This window comes from Lepidothrix coronata, unplaced genomic scaffold (assembly GCF_001604755.1).
Source record: "Lepidothrix coronata isolate B3197 unplaced genomic scaffold, Lepidothrix_coronata-1.0 Scaffold253, whole genome shotgun sequence".
In the NCBI taxonomy this organism is placed as follows: domain Eukaryota; kingdom Metazoa; phylum Chordata; class Aves; order Passeriformes; family Pipridae; genus Lepidothrix; species Lepidothrix coronata.
Genome location: NW_016690433.1, coordinates 820,889 through 843,295, shown reverse-complemented (window position 1 = coordinate 843,295; position 22,407 = coordinate 820,889). Strand labels below are relative to the sequence as shown.

The 22,407-nt window shown below is 33.9% G+C and overlaps 1 protein-coding gene across 1 annotated transcript in view; it reads left to right on the top strand.

Annotated features, from left to right (window-relative positions):
• The window catches only part of RYR2 (ryanodine receptor 2), a gene marked incomplete at its 5' end in the record, with an annotated part of 247,650 nt that overhangs the window by 131,902 nt on the left and 93,341 nt on the right, over positions 1-22,407 (top strand). Inside the window, 14 exons of the mRNA XM_017835267.1 lie at positions 22-127; positions 1,398-1,518; positions 2,762-2,931; positions 4,568-4,788; positions 6,081-6,171; positions 8,423-8,563; positions 9,270-9,433; positions 11,704-11,782; positions 12,440-12,529; positions 13,245-13,382; positions 16,104-16,181; positions 19,071-19,146; positions 20,367-20,490; positions 22,216-22,331. Coding sequence (XP_017690756.1) covers positions 22-127; positions 1,398-1,518; positions 2,762-2,931; positions 4,568-4,788; positions 6,081-6,171; positions 8,423-8,563; positions 9,270-9,433; positions 11,704-11,782; positions 12,440-12,529; positions 13,245-13,382; positions 16,104-16,181; positions 19,071-19,146; positions 20,367-20,490; positions 22,216-22,331 — 1,715 coding nt within the window. The remainder of the gene's footprint in view (positions 1-21; positions 128-1,397; positions 1,519-2,761; positions 2,932-4,567; positions 4,789-6,080; positions 6,172-8,422; positions 8,564-9,269; positions 9,434-11,703; positions 11,783-12,439; positions 12,530-13,244; positions 13,383-16,103; positions 16,182-19,070; positions 19,147-20,366; positions 20,491-22,215; positions 22,332-22,407) is intronic.

The window sequence follows — 22,407 nt, the reverse complement described above, 5'->3', positions numbered from 1 at the left end:
GTAACATTTAACTAATTACAGAGAAATTGAAGAACAAGAAGATGACACTATTCACATGGGAAATGCAATCATGACCTTTTATGCTGCTTTGATTGATCTCTTAGGACGTTGTGCCCCTGAAATGCATGTAAGTTTTATTCTTCACGCATTAAAAATTAAAAGCATAGTTGTTTGACTGATCCGTGGTTTGCTGTTTGTTTTTTTCACAGTAACATGTTATCAGGTATTAAAGCAGTGATATGGCTACATAATTTCTTAGTGTACATAATGTGGTGTTTTTATGACTTGCAAGGAAAAAAAAATCTGTTTGGAAGCTGTTCTTTTAAAACTAATTATTCCATTTAAAACTAATTATTCCATTGGTATTTTGGTGGCTTTTTTTTTGTTTGTTTCTGTTTTATTGTCCAGTGTGACATTCAAATTCCTCAAATTTCCCTATTTGTTGTGATAGAGTGATTTATTTTTTGCAAACCACAGTTTTACTCTTCGTATATGTCTTTAAACAGACTCTTTAAATTGCATATCAAAGTTTAAATGTTATCAAAGTGTAAATATTATAGGACATCCTTTTACAATGTAGGGATAGCATTATCCTTGAATGTACGCATTAATATCTCATAATCTTTATTCACACTGACAAACCTTCTCAAAGGTAAGATGTCACTGTTTTAGGCATTAGATATGAAGAATTAGATACACTATAAAAACCAAACCCTTACCACTTATTTTGTAAGAGCTTGAAAGTATTTGAAAATATTTGTTGTTTATGATTCAATATATATTCCTATTCTTCAAAAATTTACTTATAAGTAGCTTTTAATTTCACCCTGAAATGTTCCTTAATTAATATGAATTAGTATAGATCAGTATAAGATTATTGAAGAGATTAATAACTTGAAAAAAGAGATGTATCCATTTAATAAAGTCAGTGTATGAATATCTCTTTTGTTTGAATGAAAGAATTGTCTTGTTTTCTACCTCTCTTGCTGCCTTTTTTTAAAAACAAAACTGAAACAACTGGAATACCTGAAAGTGTTCTTATTTGACCAGGACAGAAAAAACTGTCTTTTTTAATCACAAAATTTGCTTCTGCTTCCCTCCACCCCTCCCACCATTTGCTATATTTAAATGCTTTGTCCACCTCTTTTACCTAATACTCCATTCTGAAAACTTAGTCTTATTTAATAACCAAACAACTAGATTTTTAGACTTTGTACATTTGCATCCAAAATAGAGCAAATATATGCAGATTGCTTGAAATTTACATTGTTAATTAGAGTGTGATTTTGGAAGAAGTAATTTTTTGTCTGTCCATGGTTCAGGAAGTTTCCAGACCATGAACACATACTGAAGATAAAAAGAAGGCCTTGTTAATTTTTTATTTGTCTTTTCCTAAGCTAATCCATGCTGGTAAAGGGGAAGCCATTAGAATCAGATCAATTCTACGGTCTTTGATTCCACTGGAAGATTTGGTGGGAGTAATTAGTATTCCTTTCCACATGCCAACCATAGCTAAAGGTAATATGGTTGTTCTGCATTTTTTTATCCCATCCTATTATGTTTTGTAATTTGTTGATGTATTGACACTCATACTTTTCTCAGCAATTAAAAATACTATAGAAATTAAACTATTTATTATGTGAATTAGAGGAGAAATCGTGTATCTCAAACATGTTTCAAAAATCTTTTTTGCATGCTGTAGTCAATAATTCTGTGTACTCTTAAATCACTGATGTAAATTCCATTAAACTGAGTTACGAAAATCTATTACCACTTTAAAAAGAAATTTAAGAATGCATGCTTTTGGTTTTTATAAACAATTTTTAAAAATTAAGATATATTTTCTTAATAGTATAATCGTTAGCTTTTGTTGTTCTAACCCTATCAATTGTTTCTAGCAGATCTTACTAAGACACCAGAGTTGTTCTTCAGCAACTGTGGTGAAATTATAGATGTGACATATATAGGCAAATGTATTTCTTTGTGTTTTCTGCCTATATAGAATTGGTTGCAATTGTGGGAGCTAAGAGAGCATCTATATAAAAAGGGGAAAGGAGTTACATCTGCTTTTTAAGGTGTCTGGAGAGAGACAATTATAATTGCAACTTGGATTGTCTAAGAACTCACAGCACAAGATTGCCCAATAGGTAGCTGTAGAAGAGATAAAAAGATTAATCCTTCTATAACACCATTATTTATTTATGTTCCAAATAGTTATAGATCAGTAGGTGATATCTCAGTAGCAGAGTGCAGCTCACAGATACAGAATTGCTTATTGCTTTTCCAAATGAAAGTATCAACATTTTAAAATATTTCAGTGATATTTCAATGATATTTCAGATATTTCAAAAGTTTTCAGATACAGAGAACTTTTTAGTACATTCTTAATTCTTCGTCACACATTACAGATATGGTCACCAATGCTGCATTTCCAGGATATTTGATGTAGAATTGTTGTAATTTTTACTTTCTGTCTGCTTCTTCTAAAAACTAGGTAGTTATATAGATTAATTATTATGTTTTGAGTATGTAGCATATCAGAATATCACCTGGTAAGAATCCCTTGATATACAAAGCAGAAACAGAAAAGCATGTATGGACTTTGAGGTCTCTCTGGATAGAATTAGCCTTACGCATTCTTTTTCATTTAACTTCAAATATATTGCCTTTTTGTAATAAAACCATGGAGAAGATGCTTAGACTGCCTGGTCTGCTGATGAAGGATGATCCTTGTCATTGAAGTCTTTTTTCTTCCTTTTAGATGGTACTGTGGTGGAACCTGACATGTCTGCGGGGTTTTGCCCAGATCACAAGGCAGCCATGGTTTTGTTCCTTGACAGGGTCTATGGAATTGAGGACCAGGATTTTCTTCTACACCTTCTTGAAGTTGGCTTTCTGCCAGATCTTCGGGCTGCTGCTTCTTTAGATACAGTAAGGGTTTAAGTCTGTTTTTATTTTGATTCTTACTGAACACTAAAGCATTTTTCATTCCTCAGAAAAACATTTTTTGTGTCTTCATGTCTTCTACATTTCTCAAATTATGGATGTACTGTGTGTTGCTGCTGAAATTTGATATTACTTGGAGATGAATTGTCCAGAATAATGCTCACTTTATAAGAGCCCCTACTGTTACCCATACAATAAAAGATGCAATGCCGTTCCCCGGGAGACTTTCTGAGCTGGTGCTATGGAATCAAAGTCAGATGAGCTGCCGGTGAAGCATGTAACTGAGAGCCTCTTTCCAAAGATACACAGAAAGTGTTCATCTCTGTGCATTTTTTAGAGACACCTGCATTGTTATTTAGAAAATGACAGATTTTTTGGTCTAGTTCCTCCTCAATATTGCTACCTTTTTTTTCTGTGAGGCTTATTTCAATCTAATTTTTCTTAAATGTCTTGGTCCAGAAAGATTAGATTTAGAGAGCTATTATGAGGGCTAAGACACTGACTTTGGTTTTCCTATCTGACCTATTATGTCAACTCTGAAAATAATTATGTTGTTATTTAGAATCATAGATTTGTTAAGGTCAGAAAAGGCCTCTAAGATCATCAAGTCCATCTGTCTAGCACCACCATGGTTCACCATTAAACCATGTCCTCAAGTGCCATATCCGCTTTTTTGAACATATTTAAGTTTTTTGAACACTTCCTGGGATTGTGATTCCACTGCTTCTCTGGACAGCCTGCTCCAATGACAACTCTTTCCATGAAGAAATTTTTCCTGATAACTAATCTAAACCTCCCTGGTGCAACTTGAGGCCATTTTGTCTTGTCCCGTGTCTTGTTACTTGTGAGAAGGGACTGACCCCCACCTCACTATAACCTCCTTTCAGGTAGCTGTAGAGATCGATAAGGTCTCTCCTGAGCCTTTTTTTCTTCACTAGGCTAAACAACCACAGCTCCCTTGGCCACTCCTCATAAGATTTGTGCTCCAAACCCTTTACCAGCTCTGTTGCCTTTCTCTTTAATATCTCCAACACCTCAATGTCTTTCTGGCAGTGAGGGGCCTAAAACTGGAGCAGTCTAACCAGTGCCAAGTACAGAGGAACGATCACTGACCTGGTCCTGCTGGCCCCACTATTGCTGATACAAGCCAGGATGTCACTGGCCTCCTTGGCCACCTGGGCACACACTGGCTCATGGAAAGAACAGCACCCTCAGGTCGTTTTCATCCGGATATCTAAGAGCGAGCAGGGGAGGATTTTTTTTCTCACATGAAACTTGGCCTTGATCATAACAAAAATACTGACTGGTATTATCTGATTTTGGAGTGTTCTGTTAAGCAACTATGACATTCTTCAATATAGTCTGGAAATTGTTTTATTTTTGAATGGCTACCTTTAGTGTTCTGTTTTCATCCTCAAAAACAAAACAAAAGCCATTTATGAGACTTCAGAAGTAGGAGAAGGAGATAGGCATCTAGCTTTCAGTAGGTATCAAATCCTCATTTGTGTTTTGGAAATTTCCCTCTTTGTAACTACTACAAAAGAAAAAAAACAAAAAAATTCCTTTCATTTGTAACAACATTGATGAGACAAGTCTAATTTCTGTCCCATTTAATTTGTAGGCTGCTTTAAGTGCTACGGATATGGCTTTGGCTCTGAATCGATACCTTTGCACAGCAGTCTTGCCTCTCTTGACCAGATGTGCTCCTCTTTTTGCTGGCACAGAGCACCATGCTTCCCTCATTGATTCCTTGTTACATACTGTGTACAGACTCTCAAAGGGATGCTCTCTTACCAAAGCTCAGCGAGATTCTATTGAAGAGTGTTTGCTGTCAATCTGTGGGTAAGAAAATACTCCTGGCTGTACAGGAATGCTAAGTGATAAAGTAACCTGCGATATTTATAATAGAGGAATTCAGAACTGTGCCACCAGTAACATAATTAAGACTTTTTTTTTCCTGGCAAATGGTTTTTAATATACTGTATTCAATTTGCAGCTTTATTAATTACCCATATCACTCCTCAGTTATTTTGTTGTTACCAAATCTTTTAAATTAAATCCTTTGTGATTAACTAAGAGGAGGTACTGCAAAAAGACAGAGCTCTGGAATTGTGGAATTATACATACACTGAATTTCCATTTAAATACTTTTATCTATACAGATTGGAAGCGTGGTTGATCTGCATGGAACTTATACAGTTCTATGTAGATTTTTATTTACTGTGTTTTACATTTGAAATCCTAATCAATGACTAATATTGTTATACCTGATTATTGATACCTATGGGACAAATTTTGTCTGGGTGTCTGCAGACTCAAAACCAGTTAATTATTACCCAAGTTTTTTAAAAGCCTACAGACTTAATTATCAGAAGTTGACTAAACACTTATGAATTCAATTTCTAGTTAAAGTTAATATATAGGCTTTCAGTTCAACAGAGATGGTTTGGGTTTTTTTTAATATTTCTCTGTGATTTTTTTCATAGTGTGGAAATGCGTTCAGAAATTACAGATATTTATACTATAATACTGTAAAAAGTACTAGATAGTATTTCTTTAAATAAATATCACATTGACAATTTTATATATATATTACCATGATAGGAACCAATAAAATGGACCAGAGCTTGTTATTTATCTGGAAAGCTTTAATGTTCATGCCATTCTAACATACATATTATAACTATTTTTGCTGTCTTTCCAGTTGTGTCCACTGCTATGTGTCTTGTTTAGGACATCTAAAGAGATAGTGCTCTTATGTCTTTATTAGTTTTTAGGATATTTTAAGAACCATTGAGATATATTACAAGAAATTTACATTATATCCTTTTCTTGTGTGCATGGTGATCCTAATACACAATATCAAAATTGAGTATTTTTTTCCTGCTTTTCTCTGTCTATTGATAAGATATTTTCTCAGCTTGTTTGAAACATTTGATTTGCAGCTTGTTCAGAATATTTTATTTGGTATGCACTTGTTTGCTTTCTTCTGGACACCTTTTTTTTCTGTCCAGTTTTTATGAATTTGAAGAACTGTAATGGCATAGAACTGATATGTTGCTTTAATGTAATTGTTAATTATTTGAATGAAACTGTGCTGGTACACCCCTTTGAAATGGTTTGTCTGCTTTTAGGCAGTTGCGGCCTTCCATGATGCAGCATTTGCTGAGAAGATTAGTATTTGATGTTCCTCTATTAAATGAACATGCAAAGATGCCTCTCAAGGTAAAAATATATATATTAGTATTCAACAGAAAATGGAGAAGATTCCCTATAGTCTTTGCTACATTATCGCCACTCCACAGTAATCTAAGGCCATGGTTTTTAAAGATAAATTGTTACTTTGGGAGAAATTCAGTCTGATTTACATCAATTCATACAGAATCACGAAGTCTGAGTCTAGTCTTTGCTTCTCCTTTATCTCCTGTTTGTTTTAGCCCATGTGGACATAGAAAAGAAAAACCTTTGGGGGAAGGGGGCAGAATCCTGTGCACAAAACATAGCAATTTATAACCTGTATGTACCCTTACTTCTGTCCTTGGCTTTGGTTTTCCTTGCTCTTGGAAAACAGACTCTTTTTCTGTAGTTGGTACCTGGAAATCTAAGAAATACATATTTAGTGATGAAGTTTCATTTTAGTGCTTTCCCACTTCCACTCTGAATGAGATATTTAATCTTTTCTTATTTGATATATTTTTATGATTTTAAAGCCTATCAGAGGAGGAATTTAAATCATTAGTCTCAAACCCAGGACCTGCTGCTGAAGTCCTGCCAAGGACTTCATAATTTTGTTTCTGTTCCTTAAGAAGTCCTTGATCAAACTACAGATCAAATGCCGGATCTGACATTCTTCAGTGTCTGTGTATGAGAAATGTAGTTGATAATTTAGTATGTTGCCGTAAAGTGGACCCTTCTAATGCATTATGACATTTTGTGTGCTGCTAAAACCAAGGAGTAACTTGGTGCTCTCTCCATGGCTATAGTACTTCAGGGTTTTGTTTTTTGGGAAGGAACAACCCCAGTTCCTTGACATCTGTTCATCTGAAAGAGCAGGCTTTATGATACTGAGAGTCATGACTGCAGTGTTTCCCATGTTGCTGAACTGAACCGTAAGGAAATAATAATTGGATCCTTTTGTCAAGTCAGGGCTTGCAAGAATATAGATGTGAAGAGAACCATGGTGTTAGCAAAAGATTTTGTCCATTGACCCTAAACAAGTAATAGGAGTTTCTGAGGAAAGTGAACTCTTTATCTGATGATAGACCTATAACTTTTAAGAGGTTTCTCTGACAATAAACTGTTTTTCAGTGATTTAACAAGGGACTCCTACCTGTATCTATTAATGTGTTTCTGATTTGAAAGTACTCTGTGTATTCCTTATGGGCTTGTACTGGCAAACAGATTATATTAATATAAAAAGGCAGCTGTAAGTTAATCAGGCATCTGAAAATGTAATTTTCGATGGGAAAAGAGGAGGAAATAATGGAGGCTAATGAGAATACAGTTACCTACCGTGAATACATTTGCTAGTTTCTGCAGTTAAAAGTTTCCTCAGTTTAAGCAACAAGTGAATTCAAATCTGTGGTGTTTTTCCTGTATAATATATTGCAAACTTTATGGAATAAAGCTGCCTTTTTATTTCCTCTTAATTCATATTCAGTGCTTCATCAGGTACTTCTCTAAGACTAAGACCTACCTTTACTCTCTTGACTAGGTTTAAAAGCATATATGTATATATATTAGTATGCTCATGCAGTCTAAAAGCAAACTTGTCTGGCCACTGTGTAATAGAGTGTAGTTTGAAAAAATATTTTCAGATACATATTTGACTCTTAGAGTCCATATTTCTGAGACTCCTGTGGTTCTATATAAATGATAAAACTTTTGTCTTTTTACAGGCTATATGCATGTAAGTTCTTATCTCTGTTTTTTCTTTAATCATCCAACCAGTTTAAGTAGTAAATAGATATTAATAGATTATTTAAATATGAAGGTATAAAAATATATTTCATGTATTGTTGTTTTTTTCCCCTCTGATCCATTAAAAGTATAACAGAACTGTGCAGTATCAAGATTATATTTTTGGTTATCAAAATCCTCACTTCTGCACATCAGACTTTTTTTTGTAAGTCCTGTCTTTATTTATGCATATTTTTGTGCATAAATGATACAGATTTTTATTATGAATGTCTTCATTTTTCCACCTTGACATTTGTTCTGACTGGAAAAAGAGAATCCTGTCAGATCTTTACTGACTGTGACTTGCAAGATTTTTTTCCAAAAAGTTTTGAAACCACGATGAAAAAACTTCTAATTCTGTGTGTGTATGCTCCAGTGATTTAAAAAAGAGATACACAACATCGATTATTGATAAAAAGATAGAAATTTTTCTGGTAATGTCTGTAATGGTCAAGTGCCAGAATGGAAGGACCTCAATAGATAATTTTATTTGCTTTCGAAATATGTTTTGTTTTAGTTGCTGACAAATCATTATGAAAGATGCTGGAAGTATTATTGTTTGCCAAGTGGATGGGGTAACTTTGGTGCTGCCTCAGAAGAAGAACTTCATTTATCCAGAAAGTTGTTCTGGGGTATTTTTGATGCTTTATCTCAAAAGGTAAGTAATTTTAATATCCATCTATTACTGTAAAATCTTTCCTGTGTAATCTTTTTTTCTTTAATCTGTGATTTTTACCCAACTTTTGTCAGTACTGTATTATGTACTTTGAAGGAAAAGATACAGGCTTAGTAAATTTAAATCTTTCTCTTATAACTTCTACTTTAATGTAGGTATACCATTTTTCTACTCATTAAACAAATATATATTAGTAAAGCCGTAATCTTGTTATATATCTGTATAGATCTGTACAGTTCTCTGCTTAGTAGTTGCAGTTGCAGCACCCTTGAATCAATTCTATGTTGGAAAAAAATTTAATAATACGCTTTGTTATGTATTTATTCATTCTGTGACAATTTTTAACAAATTTCCTTAAAATTTCATCAGTTTCATTTCAAATCTAGGTATTTCGGAATGCTGTGCATATTCCTGTGCTACGTTTTCTTCTTAGGCATCTGAAAAATGTCTGGTTTTTCTGCCAATGAAGTCAGCACTTTTCTCATTTATTTGAGCAAGAGCAAGACTTGATCCTAGCTTTATCTACATGCTTTAGACAGTCAGTTTTATTTTCAGAACAAAGATTCAATTTCACATCAAGAAAGCCAGTCTGTGGCTGCTTGGTTTCACACACAGCTGTATTAGTTTCAGGAATGATGCTGAAAGTTCCTATTCACTACTCACTTTCTATTCCTGGTGTTTTCCACAGAAATATGAACAAGAACTGTTCAAACTGGCTTTGCCTTGTCTGAGCGCAGTTGCTGGGGCCTTACCTCCAGATTACATGGAATCAAATTATGTCAATATGATGGAAAAACAGGCTTCAATGGATTCAGATGGGAACTTCAATCCTCAACCTGTTGATACCTCAAAGTAAGGAATTACTTCATTGCAACTAGTTTTTTTTTTATGTGTGAATGGGTAAAAGAGGGGGCGGAATCTGTTGTTTGGAATAATGGAAACTTACAGCTTTTCTTCTCTTTGAAATGCTTATCTTCTAGATAAAATTGAGACCTTAAATTTTTATTTTTACTTAAATATTTATTTTAAATCATGTAAAGCAATAACTATCACATTACATAACTAATTTCCTGGTCAAATTAGAATATTTTTAGTGCATTTTTACCCTGAAGATAGAATTGTCCAATTATCTTTATGTGTCTGCTGCAAACAAACCGTCATGTTTTTAGGATTTGAAAAAGTAGACTAGCCTACTCATCCCTGTCATTATTATCATGTGACAAGACATTAATTCCAGTATGTGTGAGTGACAGTGTACCTACAGAAAATTATGTTTGATCATGCATTCATATAATCATTTTATTATGAATAATGGGGAATTGGGCAGAAAGATATTCATTCTCTCTGGGCGTCATACTCTGACCATGATTTTTTAAGTACATTAGCCAGACAGAGCACGTATCTAAATGGAAATTTTCTGCCCTGACTTTTGACTACAGCCAGCATGCTGTTTTCCTTTCTATAGAACAGTCTTACAGAAGTGTGGCTATGCACTGTATCTTTAAAAATTCCTCTTGTAAGACATTTGCTTCAATTGCTTCAGTGAACTTTCTGCCTGTATTCAGCACACAAAATGCTGTCAGTAGGTTGATATCTTTGTTACAGCATGATTGTACATGTATGCACATTGAAATATGGTAGTAAAAGCCACAGTCTAGTCTGGAATATAGAAATCACTTCAACCACCATGAAAATTCATTTGTCTAAAATGTATTTAAAATATATGAAGATTTAACAAAATTTAGTAAGAGTATTATACTATCATTTAGCGAATTGAATATTATTTTATCTGGTGTCATTTCTGAGAAAAATTGTAGATAGACAGTATATATTTGAAAATTTAGAAAATGTTACTTAACATTACTGAAACCATAGGTCACGTCTTTGCCATACAGTCACCAGTTCTGTGATATTTCAAGACAAAGAAAGCACTAATTCTATGTCACCTACAAATTATCTTAACATTCTTTTAACATGCAAATCCTGCATCACATTGCTTTCTACTAGACCTATTTATATTAAGCTGTAGGTAATAGGACATTTTTGTACTTGTCAGTTCACTGCATTTCTGAAATTATTTGAAGTATTATAGCACTAGTAGAGTTCCCCCTGAAATACACTCTTTCAAACAATAAAAAAACTGATAACAGTACTGGATGAATATTTTCTGACCTTTGTATGTTGTTAGGCTCTTGCAAACTGTTACTCAGACATTTCTGGTTTACATTTCTGCTTTTTCTTATGACTGAAAATTAAAATCCAGACTCTTCTACTTTGCAGTAGGTGGCACTGTAACACTTCTACTACCAAATCCTATGTGTTAGAAGGGAAGATTTTGTTATTTCAGCAATGACCAAGAAGCAGTTAATCCTTTTCATTTATAAGAATGCAGATGAAGAAAACTACTGATATTTGATAAATTAGTTCTGGAAGAAGGTTCTATCTAGCTTGACAACTAAAAATTATTCCTTTTTCTTTGCTGCCTCAGAAACCTTAACTTCTACACTGTCTTGTACACCTCTTGAAAGGCTAGTGTATTAATTTGTGTGGCTTTTTATTATTTTGAATAAGGATTTTAATATTTTAAATATTCACTGGTGTGTTGGAAAATAAAACATTAGGCATATAATTTTCAAGTTGCATAAGTTAGTGTGCTTCAAGCATATAATATAATTTCTAGGAATGTATAAAATAGATGATGTGCTTCTAGAAGGACTGTTATCGCACTTAGTTTATAATGGACTTGTGCAATAAGTTACTACCATAATTCTGAAACTATAAGTCATAAATTTATCTTTAATACTAAGAAAATGATAGTAAAAGAAATATGTGTGAAGAAGCATGAGTGCTCAATATCATTATTGATTTTCCCTGCACACATTTCAAAGAAGTAAAATTCCTACAGCAGCTGTGATTGTCATTCAGTGCCCATTAAATAATTCAGATTTCTTCCTTGATTTAACTAGGCCTTAGAGCAAACTGTAGGTGAGGAAGAAAAGCACAGTAAGATGTGTTGAATTGATGTATGCATTATTAGTTATATATTTTGAAGTTTTCTTCAAAACAAAAGCATTCACATTTTAGCATGTGTGATATAATGCTAATTTTCTCTTCACTTTCAGCATTACAATCCCTGAAAAGCTAGAATATTTCATTAACAAATATGCAGAACATGCTCATGATAAATGGTCAATGGAAAAGGTAAAATCTATGTTCCTGTTAAAGCAAAATCAGATTTTTTTATTTGAGTCCATTTCATTTTTAAAATGTTTTACTCTGGATGTTATTATTTTTCATAATGCTACAAGTTAGTATGTAGATAAGATATAAACACATAATTTTCTTGAAATGTATTTGAAGAAAAGTTCTGTAAGTGCATATGAGTGTTTCAAGATAATGTTTCATCATTTCATTATTTTTATTGTTGACTTTTGAGTAAACATACTTGCTAATTGTTTAGCAGTTTTATGGACTTGAAATTACTTTTTTTTTTTAAGCAAAAAAGTTCTTTAGCATTTTTATTCCTTTGTGCCATTTCTTTGTCCACTGTTAGAAATAGTTACTCCACTGTAGCATGATATTCTGCTCCATATAAATCTGCAAAAGAAAAGAGTATTGATATGATAGCTTTGGGTAATCATTAATTTGCAAAAAGATGGCACACTACATGATTCACTTTTCAGTGTACAGATAATATAAATGTTGGTTGAGAAAATGTTGAGAAAATAGTAGAAAGGAAACTTTAAGAGAACAGGTCTGCAGAAGCATTGTTCAGTTAATTTGTACCAATAAAAATAGGATTTTTCATAATTTTTTGCTTTTCTCCATTTTTTCCTTACTTATTGTTGCTGTTTTCAGTTTGCCAATGGATGGACGTATGGTGAAACATTTTCTGAATCTGCAAAAGTGCAACCATTAATGAAACAATATAAGTTACTATCTGAAAAGGTAAGGAATTTGTTCGTTCAGGGTGGTTGAAATATCACTGAAAATATCATCTTGTGTTTATATAATTTTAAAAGATTATTTGGAGTACATCAGTTAATGTGTGGTTGTTGCCTTCCCCCAAACCTTGAAAAGATATAGAAGGCTTTTATTGTATATTAAATAAACCACTCAATCTGTTTTCTCACATGGCTGAATTTATATGGCATAACTTATGGTGAAACTGAAGTGTGATAATGCTGGTAAATTTTATAGTCAAATATATAAAATACATTAAAATATAGTAAAATAATTCATAACCCAATTTGGTTAGCTTGTCTGATCTCAACACAAGGTAGAGGCAGATGATGTCCAGAGGTCTATTTCAACATAGACTTTCTTATGATTCTGTGATTTTGGTTTTTTGGTTCATGTAGCAGACAGAACACTTACTCCTGAGAATTACTGCTCTACCTTTGACTTCATGTCTGAGAATGCTGTTAACAGGATAAGATTATCAGCTTCCTGCAGGGCCAGAATTCTTCTGCCCAACCCTAAAATTATAAATAAGCTTTTTAATATCTTACATGATTTATTTGCCTCATTTCATTAACCTTGGGCCGTAAGGGTTGATTTAAGTACATTTCTTTGCATCTTATAAACAGGAAACGTCCAAACTCTTTTTTTACTCTGTACAGCTGTAATAAACAAGTTAATTATTGTATGTACATTCTTCTAGGAGAAAGAAATTTATCGATGGCCAATCAAAGAATCATTAAAAACTATGCTGGCATGGGGATGGCGAATTGAAAGAACACGGGAGGGAGATTCCATGGCACTGTATAATCGGACGCGTCGCATATCTCAAACCAGTCAAGTGAGTCATTTTGCTAAAAACTTTGTAACAAGAAGGCATGCAAAATCTGCTCTCTGGTCTTTGATTTTAAAAGTGATGAAATAAACTTGTAGCATAAAAATATGTGAAAGCATTTTTCACAGATAATTGTACAATTCTGACAATTGGTTTGGATTTCTGTTCACTGAAGCTGGAACGTTATTTACCTGCTCCAAAGTAATATGCTAATAAACATTTTCAAAAAAAATAAAATGAACAAAACTGAAATAAGAATGGATCTGTTCACCTGATTTAAAATTAACCATGGTATTAAGGGGACTTATTTACTCCAACTGGTGATTACATATTAATTGTGAGTATTAATATGATTTTAGTCTGCTATTTTTTGAAATTTGGTGTCTATGACACCTTTAAGTATATAAAGAAATAAATAAAAGTACATATAAAAGTTACTTTTATACTAATTTTTTCAAGGAAAATTAAGAATCAGTGTTAACGCAGCATAAATTTACATCCATAGATCGCCAAAATTATGAATTATTTTTTATCTTTTCGAATGGACTTCTGAAATCAAAATTCTGTAAGGATAAAATGGAGAAATAGTGACACTAAGTTCTCTTAGAGCTCCACATACTTTGCAATTAAACTAGGGAGGTGAGAAAATCTCATTCACACAGACACACATGGAGGGCAAACAAACAGGTGAAATAAACTGGAGGGGAAAAATCTCTTCCCCTTCTGTCCACTCAGCTCTGCATTATTTACATGTTTGAGTGGTGATATACCTGTGTAAAATGAACAGTTGAACCTGCCTCTCAGCTCTATATAGACCCTGGTGTATATAAAGTGATTTCGTTTAGTACTTGGGCTAAACTACACGTTATAGTTTGTACACTATTATTGCCTTCCAAAATTACTGACTTCCAAATTTCCTGACTTTCTGGTGTGTATAATACCAGTCTCGAAGACTGTATTGATAGAGATATTTGTATGTGCTTTAAGCATAAGGATCTCAGAATGAATAGCTTTTTAGTTGAGATTCAAATTATAACAACATATGAGAACAACTTTTGTAGCTATGTTTACTATCTTCCCTTATTATAATGAATTTGTATAACTTTTCTAGAAGAGTTTCTGAAACCTAAAATATTTCTGTATTTCAGAGTACGTTATCATATTAGTAATCATTATGTTTTTAAAATGCGCTGTCATCCCATCATCATCATGGCTGGGCTTCGCAAACAAAGATTTGGGAAAGCCTCTATCCACATTTGTTACAGACACGCTGATGGCTAATGAGGCCAATCACATATCCGATTGCAAAAGGCACAGCAGAAAGATTGCTTAGGTGGTGTATTCTGCAAGACACGATTCTTTCTGCGTTGTCTTTTCTCCTTGAGAGTGATCCTGCGTGTGTTCTCAAAGGAAGCAGCAGCGTTATAGATGGTGTGTCTCCAGGCCTCCTGATTTGAGGCCAGAGCAGACCAGTTATGGTGATCAATATGGCCAAGGCTGAGATGTTGTTTCAGGGAGTCCTTGTATCTTTTCTTCAGGGCTCCTCTCATGCGGCAGCCAGTGGCAAGTTCACCATAGAGTAGGATCTTAGGGAGGTGGTGGTCCTTCATCCTTGAGGCGTGTCCTGCCCAGCGCAGCTGTGTTCTCAGCAACATGGCCTCCATACTTGTGACTGCTGCTTGTTCTAGAACAGACGTATTGGTCACATAATCTGACCAGTGGATGTTTAGGATTGTGAATTTAATCACTACCTTCATGTTAATGTAACAGTACTTGCATTGTTTGCTTTAGAAAATAGTATTTTCTCAGTATTTATTTAGTGTGCTGCTTGTACATCCTTTATGCTATTGTCTATGAATAATAACTGCCTTTGGAAAGGTAGCCTTCAAACTTTTAGGCCTCTACATGCTCATATAAACGCATATTAAAATAATATCACAAATAGGAGCAAAAGTCTGGACACTATTCTTTCTATAGGAAGACCTACTTGAGGGAGACATATATCTATTACTGCAGAATACGTAGAGGAAAGCCTAGCAATGCCCCTTTTCTAGCCACACTTTTTTCCCCTTTCCTAGCCACACTTCTTGTATCAGTGGCTTGTCACTCAGAGAAACTCCATAATTTTTTAACCTTCTTTGACCATTTGTGTTGATGTAATGAGCAAAGTTGTGACAAATTCAGGCAGTAGAAAGAAAGAATGACAAAATGGTGATATTTTCTGAGTGGAGAGGAGGAACAGAAGGTAAAAGAGAAGTATTTTGTAGATTTTAGTCTTAAATGTAGAAATATTGTTGAAAAGCCAAATTCAGAGTTTGATTTTTGCCTGAATTCACCTTTAATATGATTGTCTGAGATTTTGCCTGCTGAGAAAAAAAATCTCTAGAAAATGCAGAGATTTTATTATAACTTCAGTGTGACCTGATCCACAATAGGTAGGTTAAAACCTTAAAGGTGTTCAAGTAAAATTTGCCTTTGAATGAGAGGGATTTGTGTCTGATGGCTGGCTGTCCTTGGGAACAAACTTTGGTGATCTTTGCCTAATTCTCACTTAAGTTTACGACCTTGGTTTATTTTCAGTTGGGCTACATAGGATCTTTTTGCTCTCTAGACATATACAAGTTACTTTTTCCAGAAGTTCTTTCACTACTTTCCTACCTTGTTAATGATAACTTCTTCATATTAAATGCTTGCGTAACTTGACTGTTTTGCACATTTGTCATTCAGATCTCTGTAGATACAGCCCATGGTTACACTCCTCGAGCAATTGATATGAGCAATGTCACCCTCTCCAGAGACTTACATGTAAGTCAGAAACACTTAAACTGCCTACCCTTTTTTTTATAATTTAATTTTTTAAGTTCTGCTAGTTTATTTTAAATAATTTGCTACCAAATCTTACTTTCTTTGATATGCTTTGATTTTTGTGTTTTTTTTTTTCTTTTCTATAATTTCTCCTTGATCCTCTGTTGCTTAAAAAATATGGTTCATGTTGAAAAGCTTCAAAATTTTCTGTACTCCTGGACTGATTTTCCCAGCTCTCTTTGTGAACATTTGTTGTTTTGAAGACAATACTGTTTAGAAGAGCTAGTAGCACCGATCTTTTCTGGTTTTCATTCATTTCTCCGTTATCTGTCCAAAACATTTTGTTGTTGCCTTTTTTTTTTCCTAAACGGAAAAAATAAGAACTAGGAACTGTTGCTACAATAAATATTGTGAGATTAGAGAATGAAGGAATTGCGGGTATGATTTTGACAGATCTATCCGTAGATTGCTGCTGTCTGGAACAATATATTTTAGTTAATAAATGATGTTTCTGTCATTAGTTAGGATTTTTTTCATGGTGTTTGATGGAGGAGGATGCATCAGCCTACTTATTTACTGTGAATATGATTACAGTATTATGTAGGCATACTAAATAGTTTTAAATTAGTTAGTATGAGTGTTTGTGCCAGTCTAGTGAATGCAACATGGTGTTCAAAGCTGGCTACAATAGACTCCTGAAACAGAGTGAGTTTGCCTGTACTAAGCTTTGGTATGGTGCAGGGAAACAAGCAGCAGTAGTAGATAATTGGCTAATTGTACAGTATATGCTGTACTGTATCAAATTCTCACACTGGATTTCTCCTCCTTGATTTTTGTCTTGTAGTTTCGAGTTTTATATTTCTAGCCATTTTAGATTGTTGACTAGCTTTACAGTAATAAGAATTTTCTGCCGGTTAACCGTCATTACACTGGTGATTATTCCAAAGAGTTCATAAAATTGATAATTGAATAACTACTTCTATCTTATTCTCTTCTTACACTCTTATCTTATTCTCTGTTCTTACACTCTTATCTTATTCTGATAACAAAGATTCCTTACAATTACATTTAACGTTTGTATAAACTCAGTATAATTGAAAGACTGTGAGGACTTTATTTAATGCTCATGAACAAACTCATGATGTGAACATCATCATAATGTTATGTTGCAGTAAACCAAGCTCAGATAAAAGTAATCATCCTGTCACAAACCACAAAGAAATGGTATTAGAACTTCTGTTAGTCCCATACCCTCTAACACTCATCATTAATTGAATTTCCTTTGTAGCCCTTAGCTATAAAGCAGAGCCTGTTGACTTTATGATTCATTTGCCCTGTGAAGAGAGGTCTTTGAAACCAGTTTCAGAATATGTTATTTTAGAGCTAAGTAAATTTAATTAAAATGCAATTTCAGCTATTAATTGTCCTGATACAGACATTCACGAAATATCCAAACAGGTTAGTATTAATGAGATCTGAGTTTTAAAAATTGTGTATTTAATTTTGAACATTTTAAAAAATGTTTGATATCTTTTGGGTTGGAGTTCAGGCTTAGATAAATTGTTATAACAAAGTTAATTGTTTTGAACAGAGTTGTGGGGTTTTTTAGGTGTTTTGTTTTTGTGGTTTCTTTCTTTCTTTGTTTGTTTGAACTAGTACGTAAGAATTAATGCTGTTCAGTTTTTACATCATCCTGTGCAAATAATATGCTAGGAGGAACTGACCATGTCTAAAACTGTAACTCTCCAAAATACTTCTCATTTTGGTCTTACGTCACCTGGTCACATCCTGGCTCCATGAGTAGCTAGGTCTTGCTCTGAAAACATCTTCATAGCATCCTGCTTTCCAAGGAAATACAACACAGACTATACTACATTCTTCCAAGGTCCTAATTGGGATTATCAAAACACCAGGATCCGAGTGTGCATGATAGAAAGCATCTACCATGCAGAAGAGATATGTGCAATAATATATTAATTGGAGAAAAGTTTACGAAACGAATTGTCTTATGAACAAGCTATCACAGAATATGCTGAGTTGGAAGGGACCTACGAGGATCATTGAATACAACCCTTAGCCCTGCACAGGATATAGCTGAAAAGTTTGTGAAATCATGAGTATTCTCACAAATAAAGGAAATACTCATTACTCAAAACCTTTACCAAAGATGAGCAGAATGTTTCTGTAGTTTCATGAAAGAAATGAAAATTCCACCACTCTGTACAACTGTGGGGGAAGGGGTGGTGTACAACCAGGGGAACAGAAGAGGTGGGTTTAAAAAGTTGTTTCGTGTTGGAATAGTAGTTCCTTCTAGTTAGAGATTGGAGAGCTTGTCTGTTTTGCCTGGGATCTAGCTTCTAGTTTACCAGTCTGAGTTTGTTTTATAGGAAGAAGGTATAGAAGAATTTATGTGGTAAAATGGTTGATACTTTTAACAGTGTGCCCACAAAAATGGGCATAATATCCGCATCCATGGGTATATGATTAGTTTGCAGCCAGCAGTAACAATGTTGATTCAGTCCTCTGGCTTGCTGTTCTTTATTTTCCTGACCAGGGCCTTCAGAGGATTCTTTTTGTCCTTGAAGAATCAAGTACCCCATCTTACAGCCCAGTACTCTTTCCAGACTATTCTTCTCTTTGTGGTTCCTCCCTTTTTTTACTAACAGTTCTTTCTTCAGCACCAGGTTCCTAACTCCTATACCTATGCCCATTCTACCCAAATTCTATATAATATTTTTCAATAAAAACTTGTTTCCAGTGAATCATTATAGTGTAATTGTATTGAACTTCCCAGATAACAAAACTTGTTATTTATTATCAACCAGAAAATTGTCCTTTTTGAGAGTTAACCATTGCAAGACATATCTCTAAGCTCTCCATTTTCCTAAGGCTATGGCTGAGATGATGGCTGAAAACTACCATAACATATGGGCAAAGAAAAAGAAAATGGAGCTTGAAGCAAAAGGTAATATTAACTATAAATATTTTCAGTATTTTAAGTTCACTGTGATTAGCTTGGTTTATGCATTTGAGAAAACAGATGAACAGAAAAAGGAACAATATTAAAATGACAAAGAAACAACAAAGTATCTGTTGTGATGTTTAGTGCCTGGAAGTTTTTATAGTACCACATGTTCTTGTTTAAGTAGCTTACCAATTCAAATATATCATGGGAACAGAACTCAAAGGCTGTAAATTAATTGAAGCTACATTAATATATTTTTCTTATAGCATTAATCTTTTAGAAGTAATAGAAAATTTTATAATATGTGGCTTAAAAAAAAATCCAAGGATTTTTATAGAGGGAATTTGTTCCTTTTTAGAAATATTACTATTATTAGAGACTTGTTATAGTATTTTTTCTGAGATGAGTCTGATCATTGCCCTTACAATTTCCTGGGATTTCAGAGCAATTGTTGTAGGAATTTATTGTGTTCTATTGTGTTATGGTGATTTTAGAAGCTGGAATCCTAAGAATGTTGTTTTTTATGCAGATATTTATGTTAATAATAGCAGCATTATTTTCCTGCCAAATTAAGTGTCTACTTTCAGGGATGTATCGATACATCAGATATTTGTAAGCAATACCAATGCAGTTTATTCTGTTTAGCTCTGATAAGCATTCTTTTAATCAGGTTGGACAGTTGTGTGAACCATGTTTGGAAAATGCATTCTAATTTTCTGTCTTTAATTTATTATTATAAAGTAGAACTGTATCACTTTAATATATTTTTAAATACGTGTATATCTTGCTAAACTCAATGAGCCCTGTCAGAATGTTTAAAAGCAGGACTGTATATGTTTATGTATTTGTTAATATCATGATTTTCCTATTAAATTATGTGTAATTTATTGAAATATTTCCAGTTTCATTAAATGAAGTTGTAATTGTAATAAATGTTTGTAACAGTTAAGCACTTTGTTCTTTAACAGTTCTTGCAGTAGGTTCAGCGTATTTAGTTGGTACTTGCAACAGCTATGTCAGAACTATGCAGCCATGTCCAATTCCCATGTGAATGTTTCTTAAAGTTTGTGTAAAGAAACAGACAAATGTATTATTGTTATTTCAGACTAGATTTTACTGTAACATGCTATGTACATGAGAGTGCTTTTGCCTTCTAGGACTTACCATGTCAACAGAAAACTCTTTAACTAATTTTTAATTCTCTTGATGTTCCATAGTAGGAGGAGGCAACCATCCTCTTCTTGTTCCTTACGATACACTCACTGCCAAAGAAAAAGCCAAGGACAGAGAAAAAGCACAGGATATTCTGAAATTTCTGCAGATTAATGGATATGTTGTCTCCAGGTAATTCTTTGTAACAGAAGTTTTCTAATAGTCCTCAGTAGTGGTGTTTGTTTGTTGTTTGGTGGTTTGGTTTTGGGGATTTTTGTTTGTTTTTTTTAATCAAAAGAAAGCTCTATGATCATTTTTAGGTTTCAGTGCCTGGGAATAAGGATGAGCTCCTTCATTTAAAACATTGTAAGGAAGAAATGCATTACAGAGATAGTAGCAATGTTTTGGAAGGCATAAGCAGAGTTCTCCAGAATCTCTGCACATCTTCTGCCTTTCTTCTCAACACTACAGCCTGTTTTTTTTCTTTCTAGTGTGTCTCCATACATCCAACTGTTAGTAAACTTTCTAATTTTCTACAAGTAATAAAATTATATAGCATATATAGTAAGATTAAAGGACAAACTCTAGTGATGAGGTACAGGGCTCAGTCAGAAAACTGTATTGACAGGCCACGGTTTACATGCGATCAGCCATTTTTAAAGCTCTTTTTTACCTCTTCTCCCCTCTGCTCTTGATACTTTCCTGCTGCACAGTCCATCATTGGTTTGTGTAGTTCCACTGATCTGCCTCAAATATTCCAAATCCTCATGTCCCCTCCTTTTAGGAGTTACAAAATACAGGTGGTCCCTCTCCAAAGTTGTGTCTGAAGTTTCTTAATGGCTCCTTATTTAGTAACTGGAGACTTTCATTCTCCAGCATTGTCTTCTTTATCCATTCTCTCTTGGGTTTATGACTCTGTGTTCTTATTTATGGCTTCTCTTTTGTTACCCTCTTGAGGTCCTTGATCAGATAACCTTAATGAAGCAGACATTCTTGTACCCTTACTGGTATCAACAGCTGACAAAGCTGTTTTAATTCAGGGATCTGTTTTTCTGGAACTGAACCCTACCATCGTAAGTGTTTTAATTTAAAGCATAAATGTGCACTACACAGTCAGTTATATTCAATATATATGAAGTAGTTATATTTTTTAAACTTGCAACATAGCTGAGTACTAATGTACTTGGTGCTTCTGATGGGGGACCAGGTGGCTGTGATTGAGTCTTGCTCATTAAGCATGGTCTCTTTGTGTGCCAATAATTAAGTCCTGATCCTGCATAATCATGGCATATGTCAATGCTAACTTGTTGCCAGCAGAAATCAGCCCATGTCATGGATTCACTCTCTGAAGATTCATACTTGTTGAAGGAAGTGCTTTTCATATTAGATTAGTAACTATGATGAAACATGCTGGAAGAGCAATCCCATCACTTTATTTTAGTTTTTCTCTGATTGTTTATAAATGCTACATAACTATTCAAAGATTTTCCATTGCAAACAGACTTTTGGGGAAAAGTCGTAGTAATGAACATTAGATTTCCTTCTAATTTGCTTAAATCAAAGTATTTTGGAAGCATCAAAACTCCCTCACCCAAGAATCAATCCCGGAAGGAAAATATAAGATAGTAATGCCTTACAAATAATGGAAAGAAATTATAATAATAGTGGATTAACTTGATTGACAAGTCTCATTTTTCTGTAATGCTCTAGCTGGGAAATCTTAGTTGTGTTTTAAGAAATTGCTCAAAACTTGAATAAGTGTAAGAGTACTGTTTATGTCAAACACAAAAAATTCTTCTGTTAATAAGCACTTAATTGTTACTAGAGAAAATGGTGTCAGCTTACATGGAGAGGTAAGACTGCTTTTAGTCCTTCTGTGTGTGTGTGTGTGTGTGTGAAAATTGCTTCTTTTTCCAGAGGACTTAAGGACCTGGAATTAGACACACCTTCCATTGAGAAACGGTTTGCCTACAGTTTCCTTCAGCAGCTTATAAGATACGTGGATGAAGCCCATCAGTACATTCTGGAGTTTGGTATAGTATCCCTTGCACATTTTTTTTCAAATAATTACTAAGATGATGTTATAAAAAAACTAGATGCTCCCTTGCA